Source organism: Phyllobates terribilis, unplaced genomic scaffold, assembly GCF_046119375.1.
Source record: "Phyllobates terribilis strain yellow unplaced genomic scaffold, ASM4611937v1 Scaffold_11__3_contigs__length_659146591, whole genome shotgun sequence".
Taxonomy (NCBI): domain Eukaryota; kingdom Metazoa; phylum Chordata; class Amphibia; order Anura; family Dendrobatidae; genus Phyllobates; species Phyllobates terribilis.
Window position 1 is genome coordinate 117,950,121 of NW_027362771.1, and position 15,878 is coordinate 117,965,998.

Genomic DNA, 15,878 nt, shown 5'->3' on the forward strand with positions numbered 1-15,878 from the left:
GGGTCCATTGAAAGTGCTTCAGGTTGTTAACCCGTCTGCGGTTAGGTTGGATGTTCCTACTTCCTAGAAGATTAATCCTGTGTTTCATGTTTCCTTGTTGAAAATGGCTGATGTATCTGATAGGGATGCCACTGTCTCAGTTCCTCCTGTGCTGGAAGACAGCGAATATGAGATTTCACGTATTTTCAGTTCTAGATGGCATAGAGGGAGAGTACAGTATCTCGTCTCCTGGAAGGGTTTTGGTCCTGAAGATAACTCCTGGGTGTGGGGGGTGATGTCTCGGCTCCTAGGCTTGTTAGAGCTTTCCACAAGAGGTTTCCAGATAGGCCTGGGCCTGGAGGATCCGGAGGATCCTCTTAAAAGGGGGGGTACTGTTAGAACCCTCCTGTTTGTTTTTTCCATCTTGTGTTTTGCGGTCACGTGACTATCTGCCTTTATATTCCAGCTCCGCCTTTTTGGCTGTGCTGGACTTCAGTGTTGTTTGACTGTTTTGCTAGCCAGGTGCTTCGGTGCCTATCTCTCAGTTCGCTTGGTCCTTTGGGACCTCTAGTACCTTTTTGTAAATTTGTCTTTTGTTTTCTGCAACAACTTTCTCTGTTCAGGAGGTGTCTCTTTCTTTGCTCCAGTCCTTAGTTCTTTAGGGATCCCTTACCTTTACTCTATAGGTCTTCGTTCAGACTAGCCTAGGACTAAGGCGGGTCTGTTCGCTAGGAACAGGCAGCCCGCTACATCGTAGGGATTCAGCTTAGTCTTACTGTAGGGAAAGCTTTCCCCTTCTTTCCTTAGTTCTTGTTGCAGATCATAACAGTATCTATTATTTTAATTAAATACTTCTATTCTTCATGAAGTAACAATGCTGGAACATCTTTTCTTAGAACTCTACATTGTACTTTTCCTTTGTTATTCCCCCGAGAAATTTATGAATACATTAATGACTAGGTGTAACTAGTTGGGGTATGTGTGCTTATAAACTCTTCCACTGTGCAATCAGTACTGACAGTATTCAGTCTGCAGGACTTACCTCCTTTATCAAAGGAAAGGTAACACCTAGTTGTCATTATATTCGGACATTTCTAGGAGGAATAAAAGAGGAACACAACTTGGAGAGAAATAACACAGCGTATGAGAAAAGATGCTCCAGAATTGTAATTTCTTGGGGAATGCAAGTCATTTCTTAAAAAGCATTCCAGAATGGTGTCACATAGGGGGCACAGCCCCAGGCCCTACTTTGTACAGGAAAAACCTGGTGACAGGTTCCCTTTAAGTCTCCTAATGTAAGACAATTCAATGCAGTATCATGAAATGATAGACAATGTTGCAATTTACTTTCTATATTAATTATTCAATATTATCAATGTCCCCACTTGCAATCAGTGGATATACAAATCTACATAAAACCAGAAAACCAAGTGAAAAAGGATAAAAGGGAAACATTTTTTTTTTACTGGATTTTCCTTTTAATTCCCACGTCTCATAGAAATGTACCTACTTTTATCTTATATAACTCATATCTGTTTGGACCAGTCTCATAGGGGCACTGTGACTTGTACCCATAACAGAACACACAGCTTGACAGCCAGAGTTTGGATACCACTGCACTACCATATAATATATATTTTATCATGACTATTCCAATTTCACAAACATTTTTAAGTACATTTTAATTTAACCTCTCACCTGCATCAGGCTACAATAACTCACCATTTTCCCATCTTTGCCAAATAGAACTAGTCCATTTTTTGTTACAAACCCTGGCTTTGAAGCGCCTTCAATATGCAGTGGTTCACCGTTGGGCACTGCACCCTCCAACAAAGAAGATCCATATAGTGTTACTATCTGGTGAAACATTTTGTAAAAAGAATTAAAATTTACTTGAACTTAATACTGAATAACAACATAATGGAAGAGACTTTTTTTACATTACATACCTGATCATCAATGACTGTCCACGCTCCAGGCACTTTATCATGTCCTCTGATCCAATTATGGATTGCCTCAGCAGAGTTGTCCCAACAGATCTAGCCAATTCAGTGAATTAGAAAGTATTACAAATACAAAAGTCTTCATTAATGGTTATTTTAGTAGTTAAATGTATTAAGATGCTTAGTTTTCAATGATTAGCCCCCAAAGCGTCTGAACTGTCTCCTCATTGCAAATTGAAATGGTTCTTAAAGAAGCAAAAGCAAATATGCTCTCAAATGGACGCTGTTGGGATTTTATGGGCATTTTTTGCTGATTAGGATTAGATTTAAAATGTCCCCTTAATGGGGATTTAACCCCTTTACAACCAAAGGTGGTTTGCATGTTAATGACCAGGCAAATTTTTACAATTCTGACCACTGGCACTTTATGAGGTAATTACTCTGGAACGCTTCAACGGATCCCACTGATTCTGAGAAGGTTTTTTCGTGACATATTGTACTTCATAACTGTGGTAAAAATTTCTTCGATATCACTTGCGTTTATTTGTGAAAAAAACAGAAATTTGGCGAAAATTTTGCAATTTTCAAAATTTTAATTTTTATGCCCTTAAATCAGAGAGATATGCCACACAAAATAGTTAATAAATAACATTTCCCACATGTCTACTGTACATCAGCACAATTTGTGAACCAACATTTTTTTTTTATTAGAGAGCTATAAGGGTTAAAAGTTGACCAGCGATTTCTCATTTTTCCAACAAAATTTACAAAACCATTTTTTTAGGGACCACATCACATTTGAAGTCACTTTGAGGGGTCATTATGACAGAAAATACCCATAAGTGACACCATTCTAAAAACTGCACCCCTTAAAGTGCTCAAAACCACATTCAAGAACTTTATTAACTCTTCAGGTGCTTCACAGGAATTTTTGGAATGTGGAAAAAAAAATAACAGTTAACTTTTTTCACAAAAATGTTACTTTAGACCCAATTTTTTGTATTTTCGCAGGAGGAACAGGAAAAAAATGGACTCCAAAATTTGTTGTGCAATTTCCCCTGAGCACGCAGATACCCCATATGTGGGGAAAAAACACTGTTTGGGCGCACGGCAGGGCTCGGAAGGGAAGGTGCGCCATTTGACTTTTTGAATGTAAAATTTGCTTGAATAATTAGCAGACACCATGTTGCGTTTGGGGAACGCATGATGTGCCTAAACAGTGGAAACCCCCTACAAGTGACACCATCTTGGAAACTAGACCCCTTAGGGAACTTATCTAGATGTGTGGTGAGCACCCTGAACCCCCAAGTGCTTTACAGAAGTTTATAACATGGAGCCATGAAAATAAAAAAAATAAAAACTTTTTCCACAAAAATGATGTTTTAGTCCCAATTTCTTTATTTTCACAAGGTTAAGAGGAGAAAATGGACATCAAAAACTGTTGTGCAATTTCTCCTGAGTACACCAATATCCCATATGTGAGGAAAATACAGTGTTTGGGCACACGGCAGAGTTCAGAAGGGAAGGAGCACTGTGTGACTGTGTGAATGCAAAATTGGCTGAAATCGAGAGCGGACGCCATGTCACGTTTGGAGAGCCCCTGATGTGCCTAAATAGTGGAAACCCCCCACAAGTGACCCCATTTTGGAAACTACACCCCTCAAGGATTTTATCAAGGGGTATAGTGAACATTTTGAACCCAGAGGTACGACACAGAATTTGATAACATTAGGTCATCATACTGAATAAGTTGTCATTAGTCTTGAGCGCAAGTGCTCGCTACTTGAGTTTGCATCGGGTACTCAGGTATGCACCATGTATCGCGGGTGCTCGAGTGACATGCTCGAGTCCCCGCCTGAATGTTTCACGGTTATTAGACACCCAAGAAAAAACATGCGGGGATCGCTCGTGCATGGCAGGCTATCCCAGCCAGCGAGGTTTTTTTGCCCGTGAAGCATATGGGGCGGAGACTCGAGCATGTCACTGAAGCACCCGCGATACTCAGTGCATACCCGAGCACCCAATGCAAACTCAAGTAGCGAGCACTTGCGCTCAGCACTAGTCGCCATATTGTCTTTTTTTTTTTTTAAAATCAAAACCCTAACCCTAGCCCAACCCTAATCCTAGCCCAACCATAACCCCAACCCCAACCCTAACCCCAACCCTAACCCCAACCCAACCCTAGCCCAACCCTAACCTTAGCCCAACCCTAACCCCAACCCTAACCCTAGCACAACCCTAACCCTAGAGTTTATTTTTTACCCCGTTCCTCGTGCGGTAAGTGATTAGACGACTTTATTCTTCGGGTTGGTACGATTACAGCGATACCAGAATCATATCGGGTTTTTATGATTGACAGCTGTCACACACTAAAAGACGCATTTTTATATTTAGTTTTTGCATCGCCATATTTTGAGAGCTCTTAATTTTTCCATAGTTTGGCTGACAGAGTCATGTGACGGCTTGTTTTTTTGCAGGATGAGTTGATGTTTTTATTGCTGCCTATTTCAGGCACGTGACTTTTTTTATCGCATTCTATTTCGATTTTTGGGAGGCAGAATAAACAAAAAACAACAATTCAGGAATTGTTTTTTTTTACATTTTTTTATGCTGTTCCGCTTGTGGTAAAATTGATAAGGTAGCTTTATTTTTCGGGTCAGTACATTTACAGTGGTACCACATTCATATCGTTTTTCTATGTTTTGGCGCTTTTACACAATAAAAGCTATTTTATAGAAAAAAATATTTTTTTGCATCGCTTTATTCTGAGAGCTATAACTTTTTTATTTTTCGGCTCATGGAGCTGTATGACGTTTTCAGCGGTACCAGTTTTATTTATATTCGTCTTTTTGATCGCGTGTTATTCCATTTTTTGTTTGGCGGTATGATGATAAAGCATTGTTTTTTGCTTCGTTTTTTTTTTTTTTTACCGTGTTCACTGAAGGGGCTAACTAGTAGACAGTTTTATAGGTCAGGTTGTTCCGGACGCGGCGATACCAAATATGTACTTTTATTGTTTTTTTGTTTTTTTTTCCCATAATAATATTTATTGATGGGTACATTATATTTTTATTTTTTTTTATATATTTTTACAATTTTTTTTTTCACTTATATTCTTTGTCCCACTATGGGACTTTCACTTTTTTTATTCTGATCGCCTGTATAGCATAGGGATGGAGCACCATCCCTGTGCTATGGAGGCTGTCAGCGCTGCAGATGCAGAAGATACTTTGGTCATGCACTGCGCATGATCAAAATACCTTTCTGCTGTCTGGTGACCCGGATGTTGGCATGACGACATCGGGTCGTCATGGCAACATCCAGGAAGCCGCAGCAGACATCACTGGACGCCGGCAGGAGAGGTGAGTATCCCGATCACCTCCCCTTGCCCCCACAATGCTGCGATCGACTTTGATTGCAGCATTGCGGGGGTTAATGTGCTGGGAACGGTGCACATAGCGGTGACAATCAGCTGACACCCGGCGGCGATCGAGCCCGCACATCCTGTGTGCGGGCGCGATCGCAAAGACGTACTAATACGTAACAGGCTCTTAAGTCCCACGGCGCAGATACGTATTAGTAGGTCTTGGGCTTTAAAGGGGTTAAATATTGGAAGGTTTGCCCAAAGGTCATATGTTCGTGTTTAAGAGCAACTATATTACACTTCTATACAATGATTAGGTATTAGATCAGGCGGGTTTCTCTGCTTCAATGTACTGTTCAATTCCAGTGTACCACCTTCGGTTGGATATAAACTATATTAAGTCTGTAATAGTCATAACTATTAGAATAAACTCAGATGTTATCTTACTCCAAAACTTGCATGCGATAGTCCATAGCACCGCTGTTTACCTTAGCGTTTTCCTTCTTTTGAATGCCTTCATAAGTAGCTCCATCTTCAGGCTGGTCTATACGAGGTGCTCTCCCATCAGCTATTAATTGTACAGCTTCCACCTAACCAGCCAAAAGAAATTTAAACTCTTACATTTTTCACGTATAAGATGCCTTATTTGATGGCTCTTTCAAGTTGGTCTGCTGTTTCTTGCATATTTAGTAGCCCTCTATCATGCAGGGCTAATGGTGTTATTCTTCCTGGCAGTGTGAATCAATTGCAATAAATATAATGTGCAAAATAACAATAAGTAGCATATTTCATAGTAAATATACGTTAGATGGCAAGGACAAGGATGGTTATATAAGATGGCAAGGACAAGGGAAGGTTAAAGGGGTGCAGTGCCTCTGCTGTCTAGTGGGGGGGCATATGACAAAGCCAATAAATTGATAGACAGATGTACTCACTCAGGGGACAGAATGCCATCTCTTAATGGTAACCAAACTTCTTGATGTTTTACTCATCCTAGAGATTAAAGGCTTGCTCACATGTAGCATTTTTGCTGCGTTTTTAATCCGTGCAGAAAAAAATGCAGCGTTTTATAGTATCAGCAACATGAATAAGATTTCTAAATTCTCATTCACACAGTGCTTTTTTTCATGCATTTTTTGAACTGCTGTGAGTTTTTTTTTTAACTGCGGCATATCAATTCTTTCAATATTTTTGCTTTTTTTAACCCATTCAACTGAATGCATAAAAACACATGAAAAAGACATCAAAAACACATATCATGTATACAATGTACTCCCAACACTCTGCATTTTTCATGCGGGGAAAAAAAAGTTGCAAACGAGCACTGAGTGAACATACCATTAACCTGGAAAATTACTATATATATTAGTGAGTATATTACTATTAGGATAGGTTCACACAACCATGTAAAAAAAACTTAGTTTCATTCAGAAAAGTGGGGCAATTTTTTTTTCTATCTTGTTATCTATGTGAAATCAGTTTTTTTTTACAGCAGCAGCTATTAATAATTTACAGGACCATTTATTATTATTATTATTATTATTATAGCGCCATTTATTCCATGGCGCTTTACATGTGAAAGGGGTGTATACATACAAGAACAATTAAAATAATCTTGAACAATACAAGTCAGTGACTGATACAGAGGAGAAAGGACCCTGCCCGTGAGGGCTCACAGTCTACAAGGCATGGGTGGGGATACAGTAGGTGAGGGTACAGCTGGTCGGGCAGCGGTATGGTGAAATTTTCCTATGTTACAGAATTGCAATGTATACATAAAAATCGGATGCTGTACAGAGGAAAATTGCGCATGCTGTGATTATTTTCACATTACAATTTGGTCAGTGAAAAAAATGGACATTGAACAACACTGGTCCGAATGCAATCTGTTTTTTTGTAATGGATAGCACTCATACCGAAAATACGGTCAAGTGCACGAGCGCCAGCAGGATCTCACTAGGGCAGTCATAACAGAACAAGTAATGTTAAGAAAAGCAACAAAGTTTGAGCTAATAGATAATAATGATACAGCATAAATAATAGCGATAGACACTTACCATGGATTTTACTCCTTCTGGAAATAGGAAACGGTTGTATAGAGAATCCACAGTATCACTGGGCTCTACATCACAAACCCTCTGGAGCAGAATTGGTCCTGTATCCAGACCATCATCAGCCCAGAAAACAGAAAAGCCCGCCTTTTTATCTCCATGAATTAGGGTCCTGTGAATTATATCACATCATATCACAATTGAGTGAAATATTATCTCCTGTGGAAAGATTTCTAAGCCGTCCTCTATGGTGAATTTCTCATGCTTTTGACAAAAAAACATGCAGGCGCATAGAATAAATCTATTGGCAAAGTGAATCAATATTAGTTATAAGTACAGGGACATAAAATAAAAGCATAGTATGTCAGAGATATACAGTAATTACTGGAATTAATTAAATCTGATTTATTAGAGGATTGCTTGTTTGGTATATTTTGTGGATTTTTCACTTTGCTTTTTAGAGTTTTTGTCTATTATAAAGTTTATCAAAAAGGGGCTCACCAATTAATAGCCGAGGCTCCTCTGTGACGAGGTAAGATAGAAGGGTGATAGATGATAGATCCATGTTTGGGATTATCAATGACATCCATAGGTATAAATTGGGAGCAGAAAGGTAGAACATTGAGCTCAGCTCCAACAGACTTATAGGCCTCTACTACTTCGGGAATCGATTTCCCCTTTAGTCTCCATCGGGGGAACTTAAATACTGGTGTGCCATCCTTTTCTGCCGCTACCGCTAGAACAGAGATGACATACTTAACTGTCAATTATTACTGCCAGCTCTCAGGTACAAGAAAGAAAAATTACTGAGTTAGAATACACATGGGAATAAAGCACAGTAAAATTACTTGTTATATTAAAAAGGTTATAGTAGATGTCATAATAGATAAACATTGTAGGGGTTCACTCTCTCTGTTAGGCGTTAGGCATAAGGTCTTACCTAGTGTTCGCACATGCAATGCAGTTTTTATCCAAACACGTGCAGTTTTTATTCATTTGCACAGGTCGTACAATACCAAAACAAACTCATAAACATAAATCCCTAGCCTTTTCCAGGCACTAACTAAACAGAACAGACCCTGGCTACTCCTACATGGCTGAGCTAGCCCTAGCTCGGTCAAACAAAACAGCTACTGTCCATAGCAACCACTGATACTCGCGGTTCTCTGCACACAGCCTGTACAGACTCTTTTCAGAGAGGGATTCTGGTCTCTCTTCACCTCCAAGACACATCCAGTCTGGTGCCCATGGTCTGTGCATTCACGAGCTAACACACTTGCCTCTGCTACATCCAGCAAACTGGGATATAACCCTATTCTTCCAGGTGTGGGCCTTCCGAATTTCTACAGGATTCTAGATTGGCACTTTACGCGGACACTAAACAATGGGTGGGGGTGGAACAGAAGGGCTCAGAAGTCCCTTTACGACATCTACCATGGCTCCATGAAGACTCAGTGACCTTGGCCAAATGCAATTTAACTAGGGAAACACTTAGAACACGGCATTCTTTGAGGAAAAAGATGTTTCCAGGTAGAACTATTAGCCCACTCACATGAATATTTTATATCCCTTCTTTCCTACCCAGATATTTGCTTGGATCTTTCCTCGGTCGGAGGGCAGTGGAGGATACCTGATCGTTTCAGATTTTGGAAAATGGTATGATACCTACTTTTGTATCTTTACAAACAAAATCTCCAAATGTGAAAACCAAGTGGTTTGAATATTTACAAATGCGATCCTTTCTAGTAGCACACAACCCTAATATAAATTGATTCTCAAACTACACCTTCTTTGAAAAAATGTTCCTTCAGGAAAGCAGACCGACTCACGCTATTTCTGTGATATATGAGGGATTGGGTAGAGAGGAAGGAACAAAGAAACTGGCATTTCAATGAGCATGGGAGAGGGACATAGGGGTTAGTTTGTCCCCCCTTGAGTGGGCAAAAGGGTTCCTCTTTACACATAAGCTTACTAATGCTGGGACTGCACAAGAAAAGAACTATAAAATACTTACACGATGGTATCACTACCCATCTAAATTACATGCAATATTCCCTACAGTTTCAGAAATGTGTTGGAGATGTGAAAGTGAAGTGGGTTCTATGATTCATACCTGGTGGGAGTGTTCTAAAATTAAACCATTTTAGGAGAAGGTATTTGACAATTACCAACGTATCACAGGTAACAGAGTAACAATGTCTCCTCAAATAGCCCGTCTGTCAATCCTTCCTTCTTCAATAGGTATACAAAAGAAAGATCTACTTCAATTTTGCTTAATAGCGGCATGGATGGTAATTCCTCGGTTTTGGAAACTTAAAAAAAAAAACTAGCATACTGGATTGGTATAAGGAAATGGTGAAACTATGTAGAATGGAAGAACTTTCTGCAGAATGTAATGGGACCAATGATAAATTCAGAAGGGTTTGGAGCGGATGGATTCTGTTTAAGGACCTTCCCCCTCCCTAACTCTCTCTTGACCCTCTGTCTTTTCTTCTCTCTTTTCTCTCTCTTTCTTTCTTCTCTTCATATGCTCTTTTCAGACACTATATCGAAGTTACCTCAACATATGATCCTCTTATTGGAGGCTATTTGTCACGCAAGGTGTGGGAAAGATTTAGTGCAACACAAAGGGAAGAGGGAAAGGGATCCCAGATTCTAGGGAAAGGGGGGAAGTGGAGACCTCCTAGGTAGATCTAGCATCACACTGTCTCTCCTAACGTCCCTGTATTGGCTCTTCAGCAACTGCCGCACACGTGCCTCGCCCTGTCTTTCCCTGGCGTATGACTAAGGCTAGGGAAGGGAGGAGATGAGCACTAGTCGAACTCCACTAAACACTATAGACTACAGGAGTAGACAAACGGGGAAATAGCTTAGCTTTAGACGAACTCCAGACAAGTGCGCACACGTCCTCAAGCTCCAGAGAGGACGAAGTACTGCTCTTGCTAAAGCTTTCACAGGTAGTAATGAATATCTCTGGCACCTCCCTCTGAAACACAGCAGGTATTTATACACCCAGGCAGAGTGTTAATTAGCCAGAGGGAGGTAGCCGCTGGGTCCTAGAGACAGCCTCTAAGAAGATGTCTATAATGCCAAATGCAGAGATCTCCTGCAACCAACTGCAGGGCGACTGCCTGTCACTTCTAACACACCCGTGACATTATTATATAAACACTATGTTGTTCAATGTTCTACCATTTGAATTATTATAGAAAAAGTGGTCTCATTTGAACTTTGGACATTTTCTATATTTCTATTTTGTCATGTTTTCTTCAAAGTCAAATTCAATATATTTTTCTTGATTTGCAAAATGTAAAATGAGTAATAATTAATGCTTAATTGATGTTTAATAAAACAGATTGAATATAACCCTGTCCTTCCCAGCAATGCTACATATCCCCCTTCTTCTCTGTCCAAAGCCGGGGGCTGGGCAACATCTGCCAACCCACAGTGCCAACACGGGGTCACTCTACCAGAAGTGATTGTTTCCCAGCTTCTCAAAAACATCATTCATATCTATAGCTTACACACAGAGCTCTGTTATCTACAGACTACATCACGCACACAGGCTCTGCAGCCTGTACATTACCATACTGCTTAGCAGACACACAGCCTCACACAGTACACACTACACTACTAATGCCAACACATCAAAACTCATTGCACACAGTCCTACACACAGCACTCATGCTGTTCTGCGCTCAGTACACTACATTCTCCTCTCTCTCCAGTACAGTGAGAGAAAATTCACCCTTCACATCATGTGTACATCATCACACACCTTGTGACCTTGCCACCACACATCTTGTGACCTTGTAACCACACATCATGTGTGCATCACCACAATCCTTGCGGAATACTGGACTACGAACCGCTACCACTTCAGCCCACATGTCCTATAGCATGCAACAAGTCCTTGACCATTCCCATGCCATGGGGCAAGAAACCACAATCTATGCGTATGTTGACCTGGGCCATAGGATAGTTCTTGGCGTCGCCATTGATACACCTTTCCTCAGGAACTAGCACATGCGGAATTGTGGCCCTTTCTAGGGTCACCAAACTCCCTGAGTCCCAACACTTGAACACCATTCACAGTCACCTGCATGCCTGAGGTCCCTCACCAGTATGAGGAATAACACTGCAGTCAGGGTAGGTGAAGTATTAGTTGTGCCGGCCAATGTTGCAGTCCATCGGCCCCCGGCATTGCGGACTCCGGTTCTCCTCATTACAACTGCACTTAAAGCGATGGCTCCCAGCTCGCAGCACTCCCCTGAGCTGCACCAGTGACGCCATAACACCGCAGCAATGTCACCTTCCAGCCACACAGCTGCTCCATGCTTGCAGCTCGCATCTGCAACATTGTAGCCACCTTTATCCAGGACATCCAATCCTCACACTGCAATCACCTGTGCTCACTGGGATTTCATGCCCATATTCTTCACAAATTGTAGGGTTCACTCTCTCTGATAGGCGTTAGGCATTAGGTAGCCTTCACACAGGCAATGCAGTTTTGGTCTGAACAGGTGCAGATTTTATTGCTTTCCATGGTTGCACAACAGCAAAACAAACTCAAACATAATTTCCTAGCCTTGTCCAGGCACTAACTAAACAGAACAGACCCTGGCTACTCATACACCGCTGAGCTAGCCCCAGTTCTGTCAAACTAAACAGCTATTGTCCATATCAACCAGTGATACTTGCAGTTCTCTGCACATGGCCTGAGCATACTTCTCAGAGAGGGATTCTGGCATCTCTTCAGCTCCAAGACACATCCAGTCTGAGGCCCATGGTATGTGCATTCACGAGCTAAAACATTTGCCTCTGTTACATCAACAGACTGACTGATTCCTCAGTCACTCCATTCAGCAGAGACCCCGCCACATCTCAGCTACAGCTCACATCTTGGCTGGTCTGTTTCCCTGAATCTACTTCCTGATTCTTAGAGAAATCCTGCAGGTGTATCTAATTCAGACCCTGCAGAGCTGGGATTTAACCCTGTCCTCCCCAGCTATGCTACAACAGAAATTATTCAAGTAGGACAACAGATGAATGGTTTAGCACAAATGGACCAGAATTCCCACTTTTTTTGTCAGATCAAAAGGGGTATTCCAATCACGTTACTTCATTGCAACATTAGCAATATAAGAAGTCATTTAATCTTACTTTGTAAAAGGGAATAATCCTTTAATACATCCAAGACCCAAGACAGAGAGGGGTTTCTGACACCTGACTACTGAATAGAGGATACACTATTTTTTCTTACAGAATAATGAATGTCTCTGTAGAAAAACATACATATAGATGATGCGTCAGCACACTGCAATTGATGAATACATGAATTCCAATATTGCTGTAAATGTTGAAAACGTAAGGTAGTGTTTTTGCTCCTTGAGCGCAAAAGCCTTCCAGCAACGTCAAGATGTTAATTGCGAGCTATGCCTGGTATTCACATAAGGCTGTTTTGGCACATAGGGAGGAAGAACATTTAGTGATAGGGACGATCCATTTTTTTGGTACACCTTGACATGGTTGGATGGATTTTGTGCTCTTTGATCAAAAAATGCTAAGTACCTTACGTTTTTAACGTTTACAGCAATTTTGGACTTTATGTACTCATTAGTCACAGAGTGCTAGCGCATTGTGTATGTATACAGTACAGACCAAAAGTTTGGACACACCTTCTAATTTAAAGATTTTTCTGTATTTTCATGACTATGAAAATTGTACATTCACACTGAAGGCATCAAAACTATGAATTAACACATGTGGAATTATATACTTAACAAAAAAGTGTGAAACAACTGAAAATATGTCTTATATTCTAGGTTCTTCAAAGTAGCCACCTTTTTCTTTGATGACTGCTTTGCACACTCTTGGCATTCTCTTGATGAGCTTCAAGAGGTAGTCACCGGAAATGGTCTTCCAACAATCTTGAAGGAGTTCCCAGAGATGCTTAGCACTTGTTGGCACTTTTGCCTTCCCTCTCTGGTCCAGCTCACCCCAAACCATCTCGATTGGGTTCAGGTCTGGTGACTGTGGAGGCCAGGTCATCCGGCGTAGCACCCCATCACTCTCCTTCTTGGTCAAATAGCCCTTACACAGTCTGGAGGTGTGTTTGGGGTCATTGTCCTGTTGAAAAATAAATGATGGTCCAACTAAACGCAAACCGGATGAAATAGCATGCCGCTGCAAGATGCTGTGGTAGCCATGCTGGTTCAGTATGCCTTCAATTTTGAATAAATCCCCAACAGTGTCACCAGCAAAGCACCCCCACACCATCACACCTCCTCCTCCATGCTTCATGGTGGGAACCAGGCATGTAGAGCCATCCGTTCACCTTTTCTGCATCGCACAAAGACACGGTGGTTGAAACCAAAGATCTCAAATTTGAACTCATCAGACCAAAGCACAGATTTCCACTGGTCTAATGTCCATTCCTTGTGTTCTTTAGCCCAAACAAGTCTCTTCTGCTTGTTGCCTGTCCTTAGCAGTGGTTTCCTAACAGCTATTTTACCATGAAGGTCTGCTGCACAAAGTCTCCTCTTAACAGTTGTTGAAGAGATGTGTCTGCTGCTAGAACTCTTGTGTGGCATTGACCCGGTCTCTAATCTGAGCTGCTGTTAACCTGCGATTTCTGAGGCTGGTGACTCGGATATACTTATCCTCAGAAGCAGAGGTGACTCTTTGTCTTCCTTTCCTGGGGCGGTCCTCATGTGAGCCAGTTTCTTTGTAGCGATTGATGGTTTTTGCAACTGCACTTGGGGACACTTTCAAAGTTTTCCCAATTTTTCGCACTGACTGACCTTCATTTCTTAAAGTAATGATGGCCACTCGTTTTTCTTTACTTAGCTGCTTTTTGCTTGCCATAATACAAATTCTAACAGTCTATTCAGTAGGACTATCAGCAGAGTATCGACCAGACTTCTGCACAACACAGCTGATGGTCCCAACCCCATTTATAAGGCAAGAAATCCCACTTATTAAACCTGACAGGGCACACCTGTGAAGTGAAAACCTTTTCCGGTGACTACCTCTTGAAGCTCATCAAGAGAAAGCCAAGAGTGTGAAAAGCAGTCATCAAAGCAAAAGGTGGCTACTTTGAAGAACCTAGAATATAAGACATATTTTCAGTTGTTTCACACTTTTTTGTTAAGTATATAATTCCACATGTGTTAATTCATAGTTTTGATGCCTTCAGTGTGAATGTACAATTTTCATAGTCATGAAAATACAGAAAAATCTTTAACCGAGAAGGTGTGTCCAAACTTTTGGTCTGTACTGTATGTACCGTATTTTTCGGACTATAAGACACACCTTTTGCCTCCAAAATTTTGGAGGAAAATGGGGGGTGCGTCTTATAGTCCAAATGTTGGGGGAGAAGGGGGTATACATATGATGTGTGGGTGCGGTGGAGGAGTGGGACACAGGACGCAGCAGCCGCCTGCTGTAGCCTACACTGTCCCCGCTGCTAAAGAAAATGAATATTCACTGCTCCCCACGCCCATAGGCGTGGGGTATACTGAGTATTCATGCTCCTTAATAGCGACACACAGTGTAGCTGCAGCGCGGCTCCTGCTGCAGCCGGGCAATCTCGTGTGCCCGCTATTAAAGGGCATGAATATTCACCCCCTCTCCACGCCTATGGGCACACGCGATTGCCCAGCAGCAGCAGGAGCCGCGCTGCGACTATACTGTGTGCTGGCTATTAAGGAGCATGAAGTCACTGCTCCCCGTGCACACAGTCCCGGCGTGGTGAGCAGTGACTTCCGGCAGATGATCTCTCCTTGTGAGCCGCGCATGGCACTGACGCCATGCGCGGCTCACATGGAGAGATCAGTGCTGGCAGACAGGACGCAGAGCTGGAGGAGAGAAGAAAGGTGAGTAGGAGTGTTTATTTTTTTATATGCAGCCTGATGGGGATTAGGGGGACCATGCATACCAGGATTGGGATGAAGGGTGCCATGCATACTAGGATAAGGATGAGGGGTGCCATGCATACCAGGATAAGGATGAGGGGGCCATGCATACCAGGATAAGGATGAGGGGGGCATGCATACCAGGATAATGATGAGGGGGCCATGCATACCAGGATAAGGATGAGGGGGCCATGCATACCAGGATAAGGATGAGAGGTGCCATGCATACCAGGATAACGATGAGGGGTGCCATGCATACCAGGATAAGGATGAGGGGTACCATGCATACCAGGATAAGGATGAGGGGTGCCATGCATACCAGGATAAGGATGAGGGGTGTCATGCATACCAGGATAAGAATGAGGGGTGCCATGCATACCAGGATAAGGATGAGGGGTGCCATGCATACCAGGATAGGGATGAGGGGTGCAATGCATACCAGGATAGGAATGAGGGGTGCAATGCATACCAGGATAGGGATGAGGGGTGCCATGCATACCAGGACAGGGATGAGGGGTGCCATGCATACCAGGATAGGGATGAGGGGTGCCATGCATACCAGGATAGGGATGGGGCCCACGTATAATAGGAAGGGGGGGCATATTTAACAGGATGGGGGATATTA

The 15,878-nt window shown here is 42.0% G+C and overlaps 1 protein-coding gene across 1 annotated transcript in view; it reads right to left on the reverse strand.

The window, feature by feature from the left end:
- Positions 1-15,878, reverse strand: part of ALDH1L2 (aldehyde dehydrogenase 1 family member L2) — a 96,024-nt gene that overhangs the window by 71,046 nt on the left and 9,100 nt on the right. Inside the window, exons 3-7 of the mRNA XM_073651556.1 lie at positions 7,839-8,073; positions 7,344-7,509; positions 5,775-5,876; positions 1,929-2,018; positions 1,702-1,836 (exon numbers count right to left, since the gene is read on the reverse strand). Of these exons, the coding sequence (XP_073507657.1) occupies positions 1,702-1,836; positions 1,929-2,018; positions 5,775-5,876; positions 7,344-7,509; positions 7,839-8,073 (728 nt within the window). The remainder of the gene's footprint in view (positions 1-1,701; positions 1,837-1,928; positions 2,019-5,774; positions 5,877-7,343; positions 7,510-7,838; positions 8,074-15,878) is intronic.